General features: G+C 42.4%; 1 protein-coding gene across 1 annotated transcript; it reads left to right on the top strand.

Annotated features, from left to right (window-relative positions):
* The first annotated feature begins 3,662 nt into the window (after positions 1-3,662).
* Positions 3,663-21,785, top strand: LOC149277520 (guanylate cyclase 2G-like). Its single transcript, XM_089502806.1, has 20 exons — positions 3,663-4,082; positions 4,306-4,654; positions 5,213-5,322; positions 5,572-5,748; positions 6,713-6,857; positions 9,402-9,565; positions 10,266-10,412; positions 10,986-11,072; positions 11,691-11,795; positions 12,680-12,751; positions 13,827-13,995; positions 14,169-14,324; positions 14,485-14,662; positions 15,609-15,749; positions 16,450-16,642; positions 18,088-18,262; positions 18,809-18,907; positions 19,011-19,102; positions 19,418-19,522; positions 21,759-21,785. Exons 1-20 carry the CDS (start codon positions 3,663-3,665, stop codon positions 21,783-21,785), a joined length of 3,111 nt encoding a protein of 1,036 aa, XP_089358932.1.
* Positions 21,786-21,868: the final 83 nt, after the last annotated feature.

Here is a 21,868-nt window from a genome sequence, read left to right as displayed (position 1 = left end):
TCACAGAGATTTGGGAAATATTGGGAGTCCATGGGTTAATCCTTCCTCCTGAGTGCCAGGGGCAGTATTATATACATACTATATACTGTATATATAACCTCACTCGGAGCTGGGGTCAGTATATATATATATATTCACTCACGCAGCAACTAAAAAACCCAGCACCGGGGCGTTTGGATATCAATAAGAAATTCAGTCATTTATCCCGAAAACAGTTTTGTTAATAAAATGCAGGCGATTTGAGGCCAGGATGGAGGGCATTTTATTTGCTTTCGTAATTCTGCTCTGATTTAATGATATCTGATCAGTGGATAATATAGTAGAGGAAGCCCAGAAAGGCCACTGTAGTGATGGAGCTGCGTCCGGCCTGAACCCCATCGATCGGTGCATGTAAAGTGCTGCCCCCTGCAGTATGTGGGGTGTATAGCTAGTAGCCGATTCCCGTGTATGAGTTTGATGGCTTCTGGTTGACGGATTGGTTACTTAAGCTTCTAAGAGATTCCATGGACTGATTTTTTTTCTCCTTATTGTATCCCAGCCTGTAACTCTCACAGCCTGTCTGCCCCATACCTGCCAAGTGTCACTGTTTTAATTTGACCAATCCCTATTTGAGTCCCAAACCCCTGTGCCCTCCTTTCCTCCTCTGTGTCCCTCTTTCCTCCCCTGTCTCCCTCTTTCCTCGCCAGTGCCCTCCTTTCCTCCCCTGATGCCCCTCTCTCCTCCCCTGATGCCCCTCTTTTCTAGGAGGTCAGAATGTGTGCTGGGTATGAGGGGATCGCAGGGTTCTACAGCCCTAAAAGCCCCGATAATGTGTATAGAAACAGCAGGAAGCAGTGGGGTCTATCGGCAGAGCCTCCATAGAGTGTAAGCTCCTGGGAGCAGGGCCCTCCTTACCTCTTGTTTCTTTAAGTCAAATTGTTATGTTACATACTAATTATTATGTCTTGTCTACCCATTGTACAGCGCTACGGAATGTGGCGGCGCTATGTAAAACAATAAACAATAATAATAGCGAACTTACTCTGCGATCCGGGATGTGACATCATATCCCGGCGCTCAGCACGGTAGACGGCGTCCGCGGGGGTTAGCGGCGGGGCGTGGATGGGACCTGGGACAGGTCTAGGGCAACTCTGAGCCGAGACGCTGGCATAAAGCGAGTTTATAGAATAAACAGCGTGAAGCATAATGATTACTTTTTATTGATTCCCGCCGCGCTTCTTACAGTCCCTACATTCAAACGGTCAGAACTAGAACGGCCCCCAACGGCCCCCGTGAGAACTTTTAACGGGTTCTGGGACCGATCGGCCCGCCGTGCCGGGATCTCGCAGGCCAGCTCGCCCTTTGCTCTTGAACCTGAGCCCGGCTTTTAGGCAATCAGGAGATAAAAGCGCGATTAGAAGGAAGCCGGCGTGGCGGACCTTGGCGTTTAGTCGTCGGGGAAAGCGGCCGTTTCTCTTTTCTTTTTAGTGGGTTCAGAGTTTGGAATCATTGAGTGATAAGCGGGCGAGTATTCCGAGGGCATCGTCTGATTAGCTCCGCTGATTGCTGCGAGCCGGGAAGGGTTAAAGGGCGTTCTGATCGATCGATCGTCGGCACGTGTTCTGTCTGTCAATAATATACCTGGAAATAAACCTGACGGGACAGGAGCCGCCGGCCACGGGCTGCTTCTCCGGGGCCACCGCGGTCTCCTGATCGATCGATACCTTAACCCTGTCAATGCCACCACGCAGACGAGCACACTTCCGATTTAATATATACGTTGAAATGATGTATAGATATATATATATATATATATAATAAATATAAATATATATATATAAATGCTGGCCTTGTGGATGAATTCTCGGAGGATTCCCAGCTCGTGGGGTATCTGGGTAATCTCTGCGAGTTCCCTGACGACGTGGGGCAATTACTGCGAGCGCCGTATTATATATGTGTGTGTATACGAGTGTTATGTGATGCACATTAGATTCCTATAATCAGCAACCTACACATAGAAACCCAGAACCTCCCGGCAGATCGGCCCCCGGCGGCCCCCGTCTAGTCGCTCGTTTCTCCTGCTGTAAAGACTCAAACCTTAATCAGTCGTTGGTCTCGTCTTAGATTCAGGAGCCGTATGTCTATCCCGCGCATGTTTAAGTTCCATCCATGTAGCTTTGGTAGAAGTGAGTTTCAGGGGTTTGGTGCAATCGCCATGGCAACCAGTGGAATGAGTGGGAAGGACTGAAGCTGTGATCTGCCCTGATACCCCAGAAGATCTGCCTGTATTGGACTTCCCTATGGCCCATCTACATGTATGTATATATATATATATATATATATGCATTATTATTCCTCCCCGTTTACATTTACTCCTCTTTTGTCAAGTAATTATTCAGGACACAAAATTAATGAACATGCTAATTAATGAAATGTAATTATGTCGTATGGACACACAGACTAAAGCGCGGAGAACCAGTTGAATTGTGATTTCTATTTTTTTGCATCGATTTTTTGGCTCTTATTCCATTCCCTGCGCTCGGCGGATCAGGTGTTTTATGGCAGAAACGTCGTGAAGAGTTCATCGACGCTGTAAGTAAATTGTATCAATTCTCCGAATCCCTTATTTCAGAGTCCGGTGCCAGTAATAAACCTACAGAGCTGCGAATAGAGATTAAATACATATAGTCGCAGGATTTCCGGATTCATCTCCCCCTGTTAAGTTTCTCCATTTTGGTGAAAAACTATATATTCTGTATGTTTTAAAATGCAAAATATGTGCAATATGATGGTGCTATATAAATCAATAAATAATAATAACACACTTTGTACAGCGCTGCGGAATATGGTGGCGCTATATAAATCAATAAATAATAATAATACACGTTGATGCTACAGGCTGTGTTGGTGATATAATATCAGCTGATATTCATTCAATCATTTGTATGACATTAATATTATTCAATGCATAAAATTATTATTATTTATAGAAAAGTTTCCTATTTCTAATTAATGCGAGATTTAAAAAAAAAAGAAACAGAAGCAACTTTTAGCTGAAGAGATAAGACGCACCTTGATACACTTTAGCAAAATAAAGTCAATTTGTGAGATAAGGCTTGTCTAAGACACGCAAAGACACAAAGTATGTCACTTTTTGATGCATTACCCATAGTTCCCTTGGTTCCCTCATTTGCATATACCTATTTGATGGCTTTTGACCGCAGCGTCGGGTTAGAAATGCTTGAGCCTGCGCGTTTCACTTACGAGAGGACAAAAGCCTGGCGCTGAGAGCAGGGTGACAACAGTTCATTTTAGGGACAGGTTCCATACCGGGGTCATATATTTTTAGGTTAAATACAAATAAAAAATTCCATAAAACCCTTTTTGTTACAATTTCAAGGAGAAATTTGCAGAGTAAAAAAGGAGTTTTTTTTTTTAATGTCTCCGAATGTCCGTCGGTTTTGTACTTTTACAGCAGAGGTTGTGTTTTTGTTGGCTTGGTGATGAAAGGGTTACATGGTACAGAAAAAAAAAAGTGGAGAGTGTAGAATTCTGCTAATTAGGGCCGGTTGATGGGAGACATGCAGAAGACACTCGGGAATTAAAGGCAACATGTATAAGTAGGTCTCACCGAGAAGAGTTTTCCCAGGCAGAGCATCCGACGCTCACTTCATGGACGTGAAATGATCGGCACTCGTTATCCGACGCGCTCAGCCCTCCCTCTCGGAAGTCTCCCCGTGTGGTTTTTTGCTTGCTTAGTTTATGTTCGCGTTTCCAGTGAGGAACCTCAAGTCATCGGAAGCGCGAATGACACCGAAGGGCGCGGAGGAGCGAAAGTGTCTTCCAGGATAGTTGTGGGATTTCAAGCTCCGTGGAATTTTTCTTACCCGTTTAGTGCCCAGCGCCTCGGCTCCGCCGTTCAGTTGGCCATTGAGAAAATAAGCAGCGATCGGGCCCATATGCTTTTGGGGAACTACACGTTGGAGTTCATCTACGCGGACTGCGGCTGCAACGCCAAACGGTCTCTCGATCTCTTCATAAACCAGTATCAGACTCACCAAATCTCTGCCCTGGTGGGACCCACATGTCCAGAAGCTGCCGAGGTAGGAAGACACGTTCCTTTCCTTATTCATCCATGGGTCCTTCACTTTAAGATATTTCAGTGCCTTCTTGGTCTTTATTGTTTGTTGAGAACCCTAACCAGTTTTGCCCGTTTTGTGCCATAGCCTCTATGACTGTTAATGTAACGCTTAAGCCTCAAACTCTTGTCCATCAAACTCTTGACCTTCTTAACCTATATTCCATCATCGCGTGTCCTCCTTCTAGGTGACCGGGTTGCTGGTCTCGTCCTGGAACGTACCAATGTTCGGCTTCGTCAGCCAGACTCCGAAGCTCGATAACACATTTGTGTATGACACCTACGTCAAAATGGTGTCTCCTCTCCAACGTGCCTCCGAGGCTCTGAAGAAGACCTTGGAGTATTTCGGATGGAGCTACGTCGCCTTGTTCGGAGGAGCCAGGGTAGGATCGACTTGGGAAAAAATCGACGAGCTGTGGCAATCTCTGGAAAACGAGCTGGTCGGAAACTTTACTATCACCGCGAAGATAAAATACGACCCCGGCAGATCAGAAAGTCTACGGGACAATCTGCGACTGGTGGCCTCTCTCGCCCGAGGTAGGAATAGTGATTGGACAAGGAGAACTTTTCTCCTCTAATATCCGTCGTTCTCGTTTTTGGGTGAATTTAATGAAGCGTGCCTTTTTAGTCACCCCTACTTCTGAGAATATTGATTTATTAACCCATTATGGTCCCCAGCATTATGATTCCTAGATGAAAGCCCAATTGCGGGTGGTAGCTGAAGAAACAAAGTTACGGACGAGGTCACTTTTTGTATTTATTCAGACATATTTAGGATTTTGTCACAAACATTTTGGCCGTAAAATCATTAAGAATTTTTTTTTTATTTATCCTTAAGAATCTTTTTGCTTCATTATATAATTTTCATCTATAATATTCATCTATTTTTTTTCATTGTCGCCTAATAAAAATAATAATAATAATAATAAAATAATAATAATAATAGTTTTAGTGCTTTTTTAATAATTTCTTCAAATTAGAAAGTAAAATTCACACTTTTTGCAGTCATTTGATTTTTTTTTTGGACTGTGCTCCCGACAGCTCAAGGAAAAGCGGTGAAAATTTGCTCGCTTATTTTCTCTTTCTCTCCTGAAGTTATTATTTTAATCACGAGCTCGGTGGACGCCAGGCTGATTCTCTTAGAAGCCGAGCGGCAGGGACTGACCGATGGGAAATACGTATTTATCATGTTGCAGCAGTTTGAGGTCAGCGGATTTCTGGTGAGTATTGCCCTTAAAGGGTTAAATGAAAAGCAGTATCCTTCGCTGTGAGTTAAGATACAATGTCTTCGCTGATATTCTGACTTATTTCCAGCACGTGCTTTCCGCTTGATTTAATAACGTTTCTAGAATCTTTACAGTTTGTCTTAGAACTGGTGCGGGACTCGGGGGATTTTATTGGACTTTTTTACATTTCGGATTAAATTGAATGGCTTGCATATTGTTTATTTGCAGGAAACCTTTTGGAAAGAAGCTTTGAAGGCTGAGAAAAAGACCGATATCCTGAAGGCGTACGAGTCCGTGTTTATGATCGCAGTAAACTCCCCGTATAACAATCTATCTTTTATGAAGGAGGTCTACGAAAGGCTGAAGGGACCCCCCTTTTACAGTGAGATCGCGTCCGAAGATCAGGTGTCTTGTCTGATCTGTATATTTCTTCTGATCATTTGTAAAAAAAACCCAAAAAACTTTAGTAGCGGCAAATGTAGCAGATTTCCACAAAAAGCCCTTAATTCTGTGCGGCGGGGCAAACTGTCCCTCAGAATTCCGACACGCACTGCATGAAGTCATTCGAGCGACGCAAATAACTTTTTGTACGGAGAAAAAAGAGATATTGAAGGAAATAGTGAGTCGATTATTAATCTATAAAAAAATCAGGAAAGATCTTAGTTTCTTGAGGAAGGGGGGAGGCAGGGGGCAAATCTCCAAATATGTATATTTTTTAAATTTAATTGAAGGTAAATATGTTTTTCTGAGTGGGTTTGTACCCCAATGCATTGGTTTGCCCCAGAGCCGCTGGGTGTTGCACCTGATTACTGGGGAAATTTAGATTTTTTTTCAGTTGATATCTGAAAGTGCCCCCAAAAAGCTTTTTTTTTTTGCCCCAGGGACACTTTTATGGATAAACCTTCTTGCCCCATCTGAGTTTTTGCAACGTGGCACAACGTTTCTGCCCACTTTCACGGCTGTCGCTGCTCCCGCCGGCGTTGCCGTTGAAGTGGGCGAAAAAGCCGAACTTTCACCCTAACCACTTGCGGAACATCTGCTAGACAGTACTTTTATTTATTTATTTTTTTACAATTTTTTACAATTATATATATATTTTTTTTAAAATGTAAATTATTTTTTAAATATACAGATATGATTCAGAAACCTAATTTATGGATTTATTTTTTACATTTTCAGTTAATATTTTCTAATAATAATTAAATATCAAACTATTGTATCAAATTTTCCGATGCCCAATAGCAATGGTGTCTAAGAAATGTATCCGCTCTGTTTCCTTATATTTTCGGGGGGGGGGGCTTTTTCCAAAGCATTTTGGTAATAGAAACGTGTCGAGAACTCCTATTATTATTTTTTTAACCCTTCGTAGGTCAGTCCCTATTCTGCGTATCTGTACGACGCCATCCTACTGTATGCTTTGGGGCTGAATCAGCTGATAAAACAAGGCAAAGATATCAATGACGGGAGAGCTCTGGTAGAAAGCCTCAAGGTCTATAACGACACTCAAATATTCGGTGAGTAGGATTTTCCGATGCCTTCTTTCTAAATACAGAATGTATATGGCTGAGCGCTGGTGGAAAAGGTATTTAGGACCCAGGGTGAACCTCAATTTGGGATAGATAAGTGGAACAGCCTCCCAGCAGAAGTGGTAGAGGGTAATACAGTGAGGGGATTAAACATGCATGGGATAGACATACGGCTCCTGAATCTAAGACGAGACCAACGACTGATTAAGGTTTGAGTCTCTACAGCAGGAAAAAAACATTGACTAGACAGGGGCCGGATGGGGGCCGATCTGACGGCAGGTTCTGGGTTTCTAGGTTTCATTACATGGATGATCTTGTTCTTCAGGAATCACGGGTCCTCTGAGTATTAATGAGAATGGAGAGAGATTTATTGATTATGCGGTGTACGATCTCCAGAACTCCTCCGGATTTGTGCCCGTTCTGCTATACGATTGTTACAGGAGAACAATCAGGTACTGATATCATTTCTTTCCCAATATGATGATTATTTATACGGTGCTATCATATTCCGTAGCGCTGTACAATGGCATAATGCGCCGTCCGATCCCTGGTATAACAGCAAAGGGGTTCGGGCGGAGAGAAGGGCCCTGGCTGCTGGATATAACGATAATTACCGCTCCTTATCACTTGGCGTTCCTGATTCAGTCACAAGGAATGCGGTGAAGAGGATTTGCATTCCTTACATTCAAAAGAAATCTAATTTGTAACATTGTAATTCATGCACTTTATTGTATATCAGTGAGAGTGCGAGTGCGAGGACGTATGCAATTACTCATCAACTACTTTACCTAAAATGTATATTTTATGGATTTCTCCATTAAAAAAAACTATGTAAAATTGTTTATATATTAAAATAAGTAATATTTATGTAGTAGAACCCCCCCTATATGTTTACCATGGGATCAGCCGTCTTCCCTTCCTGTTCTCAGGATCCGCATGATTATTCCTCTACATTAAGTTATCTCTCCCCCAAGGGCGGAACTAGAAACCACAGGGCCTCCGTGCGGAAATTGCCCCGTGCCCCCCCCAACTTCACCAAGCAATATGTCCCACAGTGCTACCTTTGCCCCCAAAAAGCTTGTGAGTGCCACCTTTGCCCCAAGCAGCGTATCAGTGCCATCATCCCCCCAAACACTCTACCTGTGCCATCTTTTTCCCCAAACAGCTTGCAACATTCAAACATAGACATCCATGCTCACATACACATATACACAGACACTCAACTTCTCCCGGCTCTTTTATTATTGTGTCTGATTGGGGCTGAGTAATTAACGCTAGTAAAGTTTCTATATATATATATATATGGTTTTACACTGGGCTTCTGCAGTGTCCACTCATTGACAGGTGAAAAATTTTTAAAAAAGGAGAAAACCGGGAATTATTCTGAAAATAAAAGGCAGACACGTAATGTAAAATATTTTGGGGTGGTATGAGTAAAGCTTGATGGAACGGGAACATTTAAAGACATTCTAAAATTCCGAGACAGTGTTCAACGCTTTACGGTATCACTTTTACATGTTCCAGGCTTGCATGTAACTATACCATAAAAATGATACATTCTTTCATGGACATTAACACAAAATTACATAAGTAAAAAGATTTTTGCTGCCTTAATCCACCGTTGTTCTCGTTCAGCCCCACAGCTGCGTTCTCCCTCATTAGCTGGCCAGGTAACACTCGCCCTAAGGACAGACCGAGCTGCGGATTCGCTAACGAGTTGTGCAAAATGGGGCTAAGCAGTGAGTATTAATACTTTGAGATTATGCTCTGGTTTAAGGACCGAAAATAAATTATGATCGGCTTCTGATGTTTTTTTGGACATTTGTCACTAGGAAATGTTTTTACAGTAAGGGCAGTTAATTTGTGGAATCCACTGCCTGGCGATTAAATCATTTAATATGTAGGATGGATTATGATCACACCAGGGGGTGTAACGGGGTGAAAAATGTCCCTGGGGGGTATTCTGAATTGAAGATTGATGGCCAATACCAACCACTTTCTGTGCGTTTTATTTATTATTATAATTGTTATTTATTGATTTAGATACCGCTATCGTATTTCGCAAAAAGTCTTTAAAATTATAAGGGCTCTAGACTGCACCTAGAGACAGGCTGGCCTGGGGGCAGGAGGGGAATTGCCCTCAGGTTGATCCAAAATCGTTTCAAATGGCGGGTCTGAATCAGGCGGGGGTAGGAGGAAAGTGGGGTTGCGTAATCTGATGTTCCCTGACCCCCACCGATATAGTGTGCAAGCAGCTATAAACATAACCTCCAGGTTACAGAGTGAATGTGTGTTAGTGTGAATGAATGAATGAGTGTGGATGTATATGTTAGAGTGTGTGTGTGTATGTTATTGTGTATGAATGAGTGAAATTGTGATATAGTGAGCAATTGATAGAGTGTGCGTTAGAGTAAGTGTAGTGTAAGTATATTATTGTATTATTGCAGAAGAGTTTGGGAGCTTCTTGGTTATTTCATTGATCTCTGTGGACAGTAAATATTATTATTTATCCATCTTTCCTTTCTTTTCCAGACATCCCCATGACGGCTTTGATAGCCACCCTTATAATAACTGCCGTCGGGGGGCTTTTATTCGTCACCTTCCTTCTAATTCAGAAGAGCAAGCTAAGGAAGAGGTTCGAAGATGACACCTGGTGGCATATAAACTACGAGGACATCACCATCCTAAACAACAAGGTAACTATTACTATTACTGGTGTTTTCTAGAATTATGTTCTGGATTCTTTCATACATCCTCTACCACAGAACTACCATCATAAACAAATCATCTCCACGGATCTTCAACAAATTCTTACATTTTCCACAATGTGGGGGTTATATTACTGTATACAGCGCTGGGGGGTTATATTACTGTATACAGCGCTGGGGGTTATATTACTGTATACAGCGCTGGGGGTTATATTACTGTATACAGCGCTGGGGGTTATATTACTGTATACAGCGCTGGGGGTTATATTACTGTATACAGCGCTGGGGGTTATATTACTGTATACAGCGTGGGGGGTTATATTACTGTATACAGCGCTGCTTTATACAGGATTTATATTAATATTATGTAAATCTGTGAAACTGAAAAACTAAAAATGTTTGAGAAAAGATTAAATTAGAATTTCCAAACATGAAGATTATAAATAAAATGTCACGTATTTAAGTTGGGAAGCTGTGGAGTCGTCCGAGAAGTTCTGCCGGATGCCGTCACCATGTATAAATCCGCTGAAGGTTTTATTGCGTAAAGCTTTGATTTGTTGTTTTCCCCGAAATGCAGAATCTCTGACAGCCGAACAAATCTAATGTTTTAAAAATGAATATTAAGGTATTTAGCCCTTTGGGGCTTTTGAGTAAGTTTGATAAATATTGACGTGTGATTTTATGACAGAATGGCCTGGCATCGCATTTGAGCACCCCGGGGTCCAAGCGATTGGGGAGTATGGGCTCCAGCGCCATGATTTCCAGTAACCAGAGTTATGGATTTACAGACAAGCAGGGAAAGGAGGTTTTCTACACAACGATTGGTTTATACCAGGTACGGGGCTTCCTCATGAGCTTATTTCTAATTTCCTAATTCAAATGTCACTACATATCACCCAGGGCATCCCACTGGTTTATCTATACATTATACAGGGGGCCGGTCACTGATTTATCTATACATTATACAGGGGCCGGCTCACTGATTTATCTATACATTATACAGGCGGCAGGTCACTGATTTATCCATACATTATACAGGGGGCTGGCTCGCTGATTTATCTATACATTATACAGGGGCCGGTCACTGATTTATCTATACATTATACAGGGGGCCGGTCACTGATTTATCTATACATTATACAGGGGGCCGGTCACTGATTTATCTATACATTATACAGGGGCCGGTCACTGATTTATCTATACATTATACAGGGGGCCGGGTCACTGATTTATCTATACATTATACAGGGGACCAGCATGCTGATTTATCTATACATTATACAGGGGGCCGGCACGCTGATTTATCTATACATTATACAGGGGGCCGGCATGCTGATTTATTTATACATCATACAGGGGCCGGCTCACTGATTTCTGATGGAATTCTGAATTTCTGATTTATTTTTAGGGTAACAGCGTCTCTCTAAAATACTTCCCCGATCACGTCGATACGTATCGTGTGCGGAAGGCCTCTGTCCTGCAAGAACTGCGCATGGTAACGGCTCTTTCACATACCTGAAGCATATTAATCAATACATGTGCCGGGGGTTTGTGTGGGGGGGCGGTCATTATATTATTTAACAAAAGCCAGAATTTTATTAAAAACACCTCCGCGTTACCGGGAAACATAGTTGGGTTTAATAAAGACAAAAGTAATTAATTATATCCATAAAAAACACATTGTGACTTCTTTGGTTTATCAGCATTATGCCCCCGGCGGCCCCCATCTAGTCGCCCGTTTCTCCTGCTGTAAAGACTCAAACCTTAATCAGTCGTTGGTGGCGTCTTAGATTCAGTGCCGTATGTCTATCCCGACTATGTTTAATACCCTCACTGTATTACCCTCTACCACCTCTGCTGGGAGGCGGTTCCACTTATCTACCAACCTCCCATATTATATTACCTTCTCCAACTGCTGCACAAATACCTGACAGGTGAGTGCTGCAGGGGGGTCTTCACACGCTCTGGCGCATACAGCAGCGGCCCCTAAATAAATTCCCGAGCCCACTATGTATGGCAGGAGGAGGTCTTTCATCCAGCAGGCGGGTTTAGGACTTCACGATAATTCACAAACGGCATAAAACAGGCAGAATTATTCAAAATCTGGTTTCAGATGCGGGAGATAAAGCATGAAAATCTGGTGACGTTCTTCGGGGTCTGCACTGAGCCCCCCAATGTGTGCGCAGTTACCCAATACTGCAAGAAAGGAAGCCTTAAGGTATTTACATTTATTTTTGACTAAATATTTATATAAACATTTATTTATTTATTTAAAGGTCCTTTTTTTAAAAATTCTTCAATCCATATAAACATCGGGTTTAGGAAACGTCATTATTTGTCCAATTTTTGCTACCTTTTCCCATTGATCTCAGCTTCCAAGAGGGGGAAGAATTTATTATTTAATACAAGACATCTAAAAAAATAATTGCATGGATTTTTTAAAAAAAAGTAAAAAAAGGTAGGGGGGAAGATTATATTTCTTCCAAATGCTCCTCCATTTCCCATGATCCTTCAGTGCAGGCGGCGTCGGGATCCCATTGGTCAGCCCAAGCAGGAATTTGTAAGCCGCTTCCTGTTCTCTCCCATCAGCCCGAGCAGGAAGTTGTAAGCCGCTTCCTGTTCTCACCCCGCGTTGTTTTAGAGGGCGGCGCATGAGCCTCTAGCGCTAGAGATTGTTTCCAGCCGCGCAGGTCCCTCCGTAACGCTATTATCACAGATATCTCAGGGCGACGGGGCGATTTATACCCCACGACGGGGCAGCAAGATGGCGGCTCCCAAATACAGCGCAATTGGGGGGGGTAACAGAGGGTATGTTCTATTATTCCTTTAATAAATAAAGACGTTATAAATATGTTGCACTCCTTTGTCTGTAGTCCGCCCCGCTGCTCACGTTGGTAACCACACCCCTTGTATGGTTAGCCACACCCCCAGGTATATCTAGCCCCACCCCTCCTAAAGCCACTCTCTCATACAGAGCTTTCCTGTGAGTTAAAAAATAAACTTGAAAAACTTTAATTTCAGAGAAATACAGGATAGGGATGTTTTTTGGGAAATGTAAAATTTGTTATAAAGTCATTAGGTGAATAACGACAAATTTTCCAGGATGTTTTGCAGAATAATGACATCGAACTGGATTGGATATTCAAGCTGTCCTTCTCCTACGACATTGTAAATGTGAGTTCCCTCCCTGTCCGAATGTAGCGATTCTAGATCATTTAGGCTAGGTTTCCACTTGGTTTTTTTTAGCTAAAAACGCCCATAAAAACGCCAATAGCGCCACCTGGCGTTTTTTTTGTGAAAAAACGCTGCAGCCAGATGTTAGCTGTTCTTCAATAGGAAATCGCAGAATGCCATCTCCACTTGGCGTTTTTCTGTTCGGCGTTTTTTCAGTCCTCTTTGGCGTTTTTCTGCTTTTTTGGGCTCTGTGGCAGTTTTTCAGAATCGCAGCATGTTGACGCTCTGGCGTTTTTTGCAAGGAAATCTTGGCGTTTTTCTCCAATAGAAGTCTATGGGAGAGAAAAAACGCCATGAAAAAGCCAGGTGGGTTTATTGCCTTGGCGTTTTTTATGGCGTTTTTTTCCACAGTTACAATGCAGAGGATGGACCCGGTATCTGTGTGTCCTACGAGAAATAGGCGGGAAACAAACAGTTTCACACAAAACAAAGTTCATATTGAATTCTACACCATTTGGAACAAACATCCAATGCAAACAAACCAACGGGATCCTGCCTGCCAAAAGCAACAGCAAACAATTTGCACCATCATTTGGGGCCAATCTTCCTAGAGGAGCAGACATTCGGAATAAAGCAGGCCTTACAAACCACAGAAAAGTGACAAAAGGGTCCGCCGGGGCGTTTAAGTAGAACTCTACCAAGTAAATGACATCAGGAGGGGGCAGATACTCGCCATTTATCCTAATCCCTTTTAGCTGGGTGAAACTTCTAACTTGTAAAGGCTGGAAAAACTGCCTAAGGTCAAAAAAAGCAATTTCCACAGAAAGGCTAAAACGCCAGAAAAAACTCCAGAAAAAAACGCCAAAACGCAGAAAAATGCAGTGGCAGTTTTCTTGGCGTTTTTCATCAAGAAAAAAAACGCAGGACAAAAACCCAAGTGGAAACCTAGCCTTAAGCGCTAAATTCTAAATGTGTAGCAGTTACCATGGAAACCAATAAAATGGTCAGCAATTTGCACCAGAATTGCTTTTTATGACATTTTTTTCCCATTTTCACCCCTCGTTGCCTTGTTCAGGGCATGGCCTTCCTCCACAACAGCCCCCTTCATTCCCACGGAAACCTAAAGCCAACGAATTGCCTCGTGGACAGCCGGATGCAGGTCAAACTCACAGGATTTGGTTTATGGGAACTCCATTACGGGACAGACCTCCGAGACACCACCGCTAAAAATGTCAATTATTCAGGTGATACCTAAATTACCGGTAATAGTTAAAAAAAATAAAATGGGGATTTTAATTTTAAATACTTTTCGTATTTATTTATTTATTTATTTTTCTTGTGATGCTTGCGATACATTTCATATTTAATACATTTAAAAAATGTATATATATTTTTTACATTTTATTTCTCCCGACAGAACTCTTTTGGACGGCTCCAGAGCTCCTGCGTTTGGGGATTTTTCCTTTCCAGGGCACTCAGAAAGGAGACGTTTACAGTTTTGCTATAATTATGAGAGAATTGATTCATAATAACGAGGACGGGCCGTTTCAGGAACTCGCTCTGGACCCAGAAGGTATTTGGGACTTCGATGTGACCAAAAAACGGGTAATCTGCTGAGTAAATGCATGACGTGCGGAGCTGGACTTAAATGTGTCGCCCGAAGGGACTTCAAATGGTTGGCTGAGGGTTTGTTTTTTTTATATTTTCTGAGAAACAGAACTTTTCTATTGTAGAAATCATCAAAAAAATCAAGATCCCCGGTCCGAGCGTCCCTCTGAGACCTTCTCTCTCAGCGGAGAAATGCAACGAAAGGATTATCTCCATGTTGAAAATGTGTTGGGATGAGAACCCTGAACGTCGGCCGCCATTCACGTCCATCAAGAGGAGTCTTCGACGTGCCAGTCCTGAAGGGTAGGTGACGTTCTGCGCCGCCGGGCAATGTTCTACCTACCGGTGGACCCGTGACTGGTGACTCGAGAGGGTCCACTGGGGAATTCCATCATCAATGCCGGTTCTCGAAGAAAGAGTGCTATGGACACACTCAGGATCTGTGATTATTGCATCACTATATGTGGGTGGAGCCAGTTTTGGGATTTATCGCTGGTCAGCCAACCCTTAAAAAGGAAAATGGGGGGGGGGTATATTGTGATGTCATAGAGTGAGAACCTAATCCAAAAAATGAAAATATTTATATATTTATAAGATAAGTGGGCTAATAGTTTATATACACAAAATGTTCATATTTTTTATTTTTGGTTACATTTTTTGGTCCCATTTAAGAAAATTGGACGCCGTTAATGTTTATTAAGTTACTTGGGTTAAAAGACGTTGTCTCTTGTGAGTTGAGAAAATTGCATATGGAAGGAAATATCTTTTAATGGAGTATCTCAAACAGGGTTCATTTTGTCAAAGTTGGGTTAAAATGTTGAAACATCACATTTTCGTCACAAATTCGGGGGATGGCCATCAGCCGTTCCCTCTCGCTGAAGTCACTGATGACGCGATTTATTACGGAAAAGCCATGTGTCGTAATGACAATGTTATGTCACATGACATGAATACAATGACCCATGTGATGCAAATGGCGGCCGGAACACTGGAGCTTCAACTGGATACAAAGTGATACTTTTTGGGGATATGGGTAATAAGGGCAATTGAAGGGTATCAGAGTGTTTGACTGTCACCCAGTTAGCGGTTCCCATGTAGACTTCATCATCAGACATTTGGCTGCATGGGACCTCAACGGGTGGATGGGGAACCTCAACATCTCCAGTGCCGAGTGAACCCAAAATCATCCCCATAAATGTCCAAACCATCGGATGGAAAGTAATTTTTTTTTAAAACTTTTTCCCTGCAGACAAGTGAGCATCCTGGATAACATGGTAAACAAACTGGAGAAGTATGCTAATCACTTGGAGGAGGTGGTGGAAGACAGAACGGCCCAACTGGTGGCAGAGAAGAAGAAGACGGACAAATTATTATCCACAATGTTGCCGAGGTGAGGCAGGGGTCCTTCCTACATTACCAGGCGTGAAAAATAGTTTTATTTTACTCCTAGCGGCCCCCCCATCCGTATCCCCAAAACCCCCGACCTTCTATCTAGATGGAACATTCCAGCATCACCTTACCTTCATCTTCAGAGCTTCTTGTAGACGTACCTTGTAGATGAAGTTGGTGGAGAAGTGCGAACTTATTGAGAGATCACCGCTAGATGTCATTGTGCGAGAACATTTTCAACATTCCAAATAAAAAAAACACATTTTAGAACTTGTCAATTTTCACAACGCTTCTAATCAGCGTAATTACACTCGTCTCTCGTTAGACAGCTTGTCACTCCGTGTTTCTGTTCTCAGAACATTTTACCGATCCTGATGGACACAATAGGGACGCGGAGTCGTTGCATATTTCATTGACGTTCCCCGCGCCAAAAAAAATGAAGCCTTTAATTGCCAATCAAGTGTTATAATTGCATGGAGCAAAATTATTATAATTGTTTTTGGGGGGGGGGCGGGAATGAAACAGAAAAAAAACCTTTCTTTTTACTGTGATTTTTATTTTATAATTTGAGATATTTTGCCAATTTAAAGGGACCTCGATATTCCGATTTAAAAAGGAAATTTTATGTGTAATAAATAATCGTTTTGCGTACGGAGGGAACAGTTCAAAAAGAATAATCGGCCCTTCCGGCCCGCATTCAGTTTCATTGCAGAGCAGCTGATGTCTGGGAAGTCGGTGGAACCTGAGAGCTTCAGTTCGGTCACGATCTTCTTCTCTGACATCGTGGGGTTCACCACCCTGTGCTCCTCCTGTACTCCGCTGCAGGTGGTGGATTTACTGAACGACCTGTACAGTCTGTTCGATGAGATCATCAAAGCGTATGATGTGTACAAGGTACGGATCGACATGCATCGAGCTGATTTAAAAACTATATTTAGGAAACTATCTGGCCACCGAATGCTTAGAAATAATCAGGACCTCGCGCTATATAAATAAAAAATATAATTTAATCATGAAAAAAATGACAAGATACAATGAATCCACTAGTGTTAGTGTTTAATAGAAAGTTGTTTAATTTATAATATGGCTGCCCCGGTCCATGACCAACTCTACTCCGGCTAAAAGACTCACAAGAGTCGGCCTCTATCTCACCGGACTTAGAGAACGGACGGTTTTTATTGTAACTCAAACTCAACGGCAAATCGAACCAACTGTAAAGACTGACAAAGTCCAACTACGGTAAGTCAAATTCGGCAGAAGTCTGTAAATATCCAGCCTCTGACTCAACTCGGCAGCAATTCAGCCTTTTCAGGTGGCTCAATGAGAGCTGTTTTTTAGTGAAATCCCGATAGACACGGAAATTCAAAAGTTTGGGGTCGCTGAGCTGTTTTATGGAAATCAAGGAAATTTCTGGCTGTAACATAATTACAAAAAGTGAACACAACGTGCCATTAGAACACAGGAGTGATGGGAGTGATAAAGGGGCCATTAGAACACAGGAGTGATGGGAGTGATAAAGGGCCATTGGAACACAGGAGTGATGGGAGTGATAAAGGGCCATTGGAACACAGGAGTGATGGGAGTGATAAAGGGCCATTGGAACACAGGAGTGATGGGAGTGATAAAGGGCCATTGGTACACAGGAGTGATGGGAGTGATAAAGGGCCATTGGAACACAGGAGTGATGGGAGTGATAAAGGGCCATTGGTACACAGGAGTGATGGGAGTGATAAAGGGCCATTGGTACACAGGAGTGATGGGAGTGATAAAGGGCCATTGGAACACAGGAGTGATGGGAGTGATAAAGGGCCATTGGAACACAGGAGTGATGGGAGTGATAAAGGGCCATTGGAACACAGGAATGATGGGAGTGATAAAGGGCCATTGGAACACAGGAGTGATGGGAGTGATAAAGGGCCATTGGTACACAGGAGTGATGGGAGTGATAAAGGGCCATTGGTACACAGGAGTGATGGGAGTGATAAATGGCCGTTGGAACACGGGAGTGATGGGAGTGATAAAGGGCCATTGGAACACAGTAGTGATGGGAGTAATAAATGGCCGTTGGAACACGGGAGTGATGGGAGTGATAAAGCCCGTCTGCGCTGCATTTCTGATCCATTTCATGTTATTTTAATAGGGAAAATGTTATTTTCGTTCAAAAACCAAGGACATTTCTAAGTGACCCCAAACCTTTGAATGGTGGGGTAATTATGGATGAGCTCAGATCCCCTTCTTCTCGCCGAACTCCCGCAGTAATTATAAAATACGTCACATTGGCAGCCAAAACAGAAGAGGCCAGCAGCATAACGCAAACTATTTATTTATTTTTTCCATAGGTGGAAACAATCGGAGACGCTTACATGGTCGCCAGCGGACTTCCGATACGCAACGGAAATCAACACGTGGAGCAAATCGCCACAATGTCTCTGCACCTTCTCAGCTCCATGCTGTCCTTTAAAATCAGGCACATGCCGGCCGAGAAGCTGAAGCTGCGCATCGGGCTCAACACCGGTACGAGCGCCATTCACTCGCACCAATTTTAGTTTGGAAAAACGAATGATTTTGTTCCTCGGGTGACCAAGTTCACGAAGCCCAGCAATTCCACTAATAATACTGATGCATCAGCCAATCAGAGGTCGCCTTTTAGCTGACCCTGCATGATGTATAGATTAGTCTGTGATTTGGGCCCTTCGTAATATAACGCCAGCGAAATACAAGTGCAAACTTTTCTACCAACACCTTTAGTGAATAAAGCCCCTTTGAGCATCAAGTTCTCAGCTAGGGCTTTAATTCCTAAATCCTTCGATATGTTCCTCTAGCATTTAAAGGGTTGCATATTGCATGAAAAGCTAGACATTTTACACCATGTGTTTCCATGATTTCTTCCTCTGTATCTCTGATTATTTTTATTATTATTTTCATCTGAGGAAGAGACCTCTGAGGTCCTGATAGTTTATATAACGTCACGTTTTGTTCTCTGTTGGCCCAATAAAAAGTATCAACTTTGACTAACTAATAAACTGAGTAATTAACATACTGATCTCTCTGTAAATGCAGGTCCGGTGGTGGCTGGAGTGGTGGGAGTCACAATGCCCAGGTACTGTCTGTTTGGTGACACCGTTAACACCGCATCCCGGATGGAGAGCAACAGTCTACGTAGGTAAACTCTGATTCCTCCGACGCGTGTAACATACGAACAAAGAGTAACACGTGGGGATTTCTACGCGCCGCTCAAATCTTTTTTTTCATTCTCCCGCAGCTTTGCGGATTCACGTTTCTGAATCGACTGCTACAGCCTTAAAAGAGATCGGGGGATACGATTTAAGGGAAAGAGGAAATATACAAATTAAGGTACGCTTTAGCGCTGTCCGATGGGGAAAAATCACCAATTATTCATAAAAAAGGATATTTTCGAAATATGTGACTTTGGTACAGAATTTCAAAAGTGGTCAGGAGAGGGGGGGATGCCAGAAGTCAAGGGCGCACCTTTCCTGTTGATCCTCACACACAATATACTCAATATACGTCACATGTTCAGTAAATGCAGAGAATTAACCCCTTAAGGACAATGGGCGGTCCCTAAACCCATTGAAAAGAATGCATTTTGAGTCCGTACATGTATGGGCTTTGTCATTAAGGGGTTAAGTCTTAATTTTGTTGTTTTAGGGAAAAGGACAACAAAAAACGTTTTGGCTGAAGGGTAAGCGGAGCTTTCGAATGCCCCTTCCAGACTTTCCATCAGATCAGGAGGATCTCCTGCCCCAGGCTGAGGTATGTAATCCCCTGGCGTCTGATCCAAAACGAGTCAAAACGTTAATTACATTCTAACGTCTCAAATGAATAAACCTCAGCGGGTCTGTGATTATTATCCATTCCTTACAAGGTTTAATCACAATAAAATCAACATAGAAATATTTCATGTATGTTTTTCCGGTTCTATGGCTACAACGTATCAGCACCAGCTAATGCATCACATGACAATTTAGCATTCCCTTCAAAATTAAATTTGGGGCAAAAATAATTATTTCTGGAAATTTGGACATTTATCAGTACCGGGAATTATGTTTCTAACGCTGTTAATGTGCTAAGCTTAGTGATCTTAACAAATGCTGGATCTGACCCAGAATTTTTTGTGTATTCTATCAGATACAGAATGCTCACAAATGAAAAGAAATTCTAGAAACATTCTGATCGGAGAAACAACGTATCAGCGGCTTCCTTCCCAATGATGGAGAACGCGAGTTGGTTAAACAGCATATTGTAGAGGATAAAGCGAGTTATTGGAATAGGAACGATAACCTACGCTGGATAAATCCCCTTCCAGAACCCCCAATATGGAAGCAGAGAGGACCCCCAAAAAACAGATACCCCAAAGGGCTTCGCATTAAACATTATTGTTTCGGATGGAAGGAGAAGAGAGATATTCATCGAGCCCAAGGCTGATAATGTAGCCTCTGAAATGACTTTAAGTGATTTCCGCTTTCTAAGCTTTTTCTTAAACATAAAATTGATTCAAAAGATTAAATCATTTAGTAGATAAAAAACAAAGAGAAAGCAAAGATGTATAAGTCAGGAAAACGCTGTGTTTGTAAATAAAGTCATCCGCTCAGCTTCCTATGGAAATAAAGAGATTTACTGGAGTATTATTTGGATGCATCCCTCTGGCACTCAGAAGGTTAAATGTCTTGTAGTTGTCTGTCTGGCTAAACACTGCCTTTCAAAATCTGTTTTCATGGAAAACGAGGACATTTCTGGCTGTAACATAATTACAAAAAAGTTTTCTAACCATCAATCATCCTTTTAAACTTAAACTTGGATCAGCGAACACAACGTGCCATTGGCACACAGGAGTGATGGGAGTGATAAAGGGCCATTGGAACACAGGACTGATGGGAGGGATAAAGGGCCATTGGAACACAGGAGTGATGGGAGTGATAAAGGGTCATTGGAACACAGGAGTGATGGGAGTGATAAAGGGCCATTGGAACACAGGAGTGATGGGAGTGATAAAGGGCCATTGGAACACAGGAGTGATGGGAGTGATAAAGGGCCGCTGGAACACAGGAGTGATGGGAGTGATAAAGGGCCATTGGAACACAGGTGTTATGGGAGTGATAAAGGGCCATTGGAACACAGGAGTGATGGGAGTGATAAAGGGCCATTGGAACACAGGAGTGATGGGAGTGATAAAGGGCCATTGAAACACAGGAGTGATGGGAGTGATAAAGGGCCATTAGAACACAGGAGTGATGGGAGTGATAAAGGGCCATTGGAACACAGGAGTGATGGGAGGGATAAAGGGCCATTGGAACACAGGAGTGATGGGAGTGATAAAGGGCCATTGAAACACAGGAGTGATGGGAGTGATAAAGGGCCATTAGAACACAGGAGTGATGGGAGTGATAAAGGGCCATTGGAACACAGGAGTGATGGGAGGGATAAAGGGCTATTGGAACACAGGAGTGATGGGAGTGATAAAGACTGATTAATGTTTGAGTTTTTACAGCAGGCAGACTAGACGGGCTCGGATAGAGTTGATCTGCCCTGCTCTGGGAATTACTTATATATAATATATAAGATATAATGTGCGTAGATAACGATACTGAACAGCAATAAATTGTTAAAAATAATTAAGAATGACGTCTACAATGTTTTGCTTAATTTTAAAAAGAAATGTTTTATTCGGTGGGTAGACGGAATGTCGCGTTAATACCATTATTTAATTTGGGGATCGTCCGTACAGTGAATGGGGAGATGTTGAATTTTAAAATTCAGGAAATTATGTAAAAAAATCTTCCTGGCGGCCCAGAAATAAAAAAAAAATAGCGATGGAAAGGCGGTTAAAACACAAACCTAAAATTTGCTTTTTATTTGTTCTTTTTAAATCTATTCTCTGTGATGGCTTTGGGTCTGTTCTGCCGGCTTTCAGTTCACATGACATACCCCCCCCCACATAAAGAACATGTTTAATTACAATGCGTGAGCGAACCTCTATTCTCTGTTACAGGTCAAAAGGTTCAAGTCACCCTTCTAAAGTCCTTAATATATAAAGGATTTCTTTGTTACTCTTCCAGTAAATTAAAGGTTTATAAAAACTATGGGTTAAAAAAACTCTAT

This window comes from Sceloporus occidentalis, unplaced genomic scaffold (genome assembly GCF_023333645.1).
Source record: "Sceloporus occidentalis isolate IW3139 unplaced genomic scaffold, rSceOcc1.0.p SCAF_212, whole genome shotgun sequence".
Taxonomy (NCBI): Eukaryota; Metazoa; Chordata; class Lepidosauria; order Squamata; family Phrynosomatidae; genus Sceloporus; species Sceloporus occidentalis.
The sequence above is the reverse complement of the archived record's forward strand: the minus strand, read 5'-3'. Positions and strand labels throughout refer to the sequence as shown.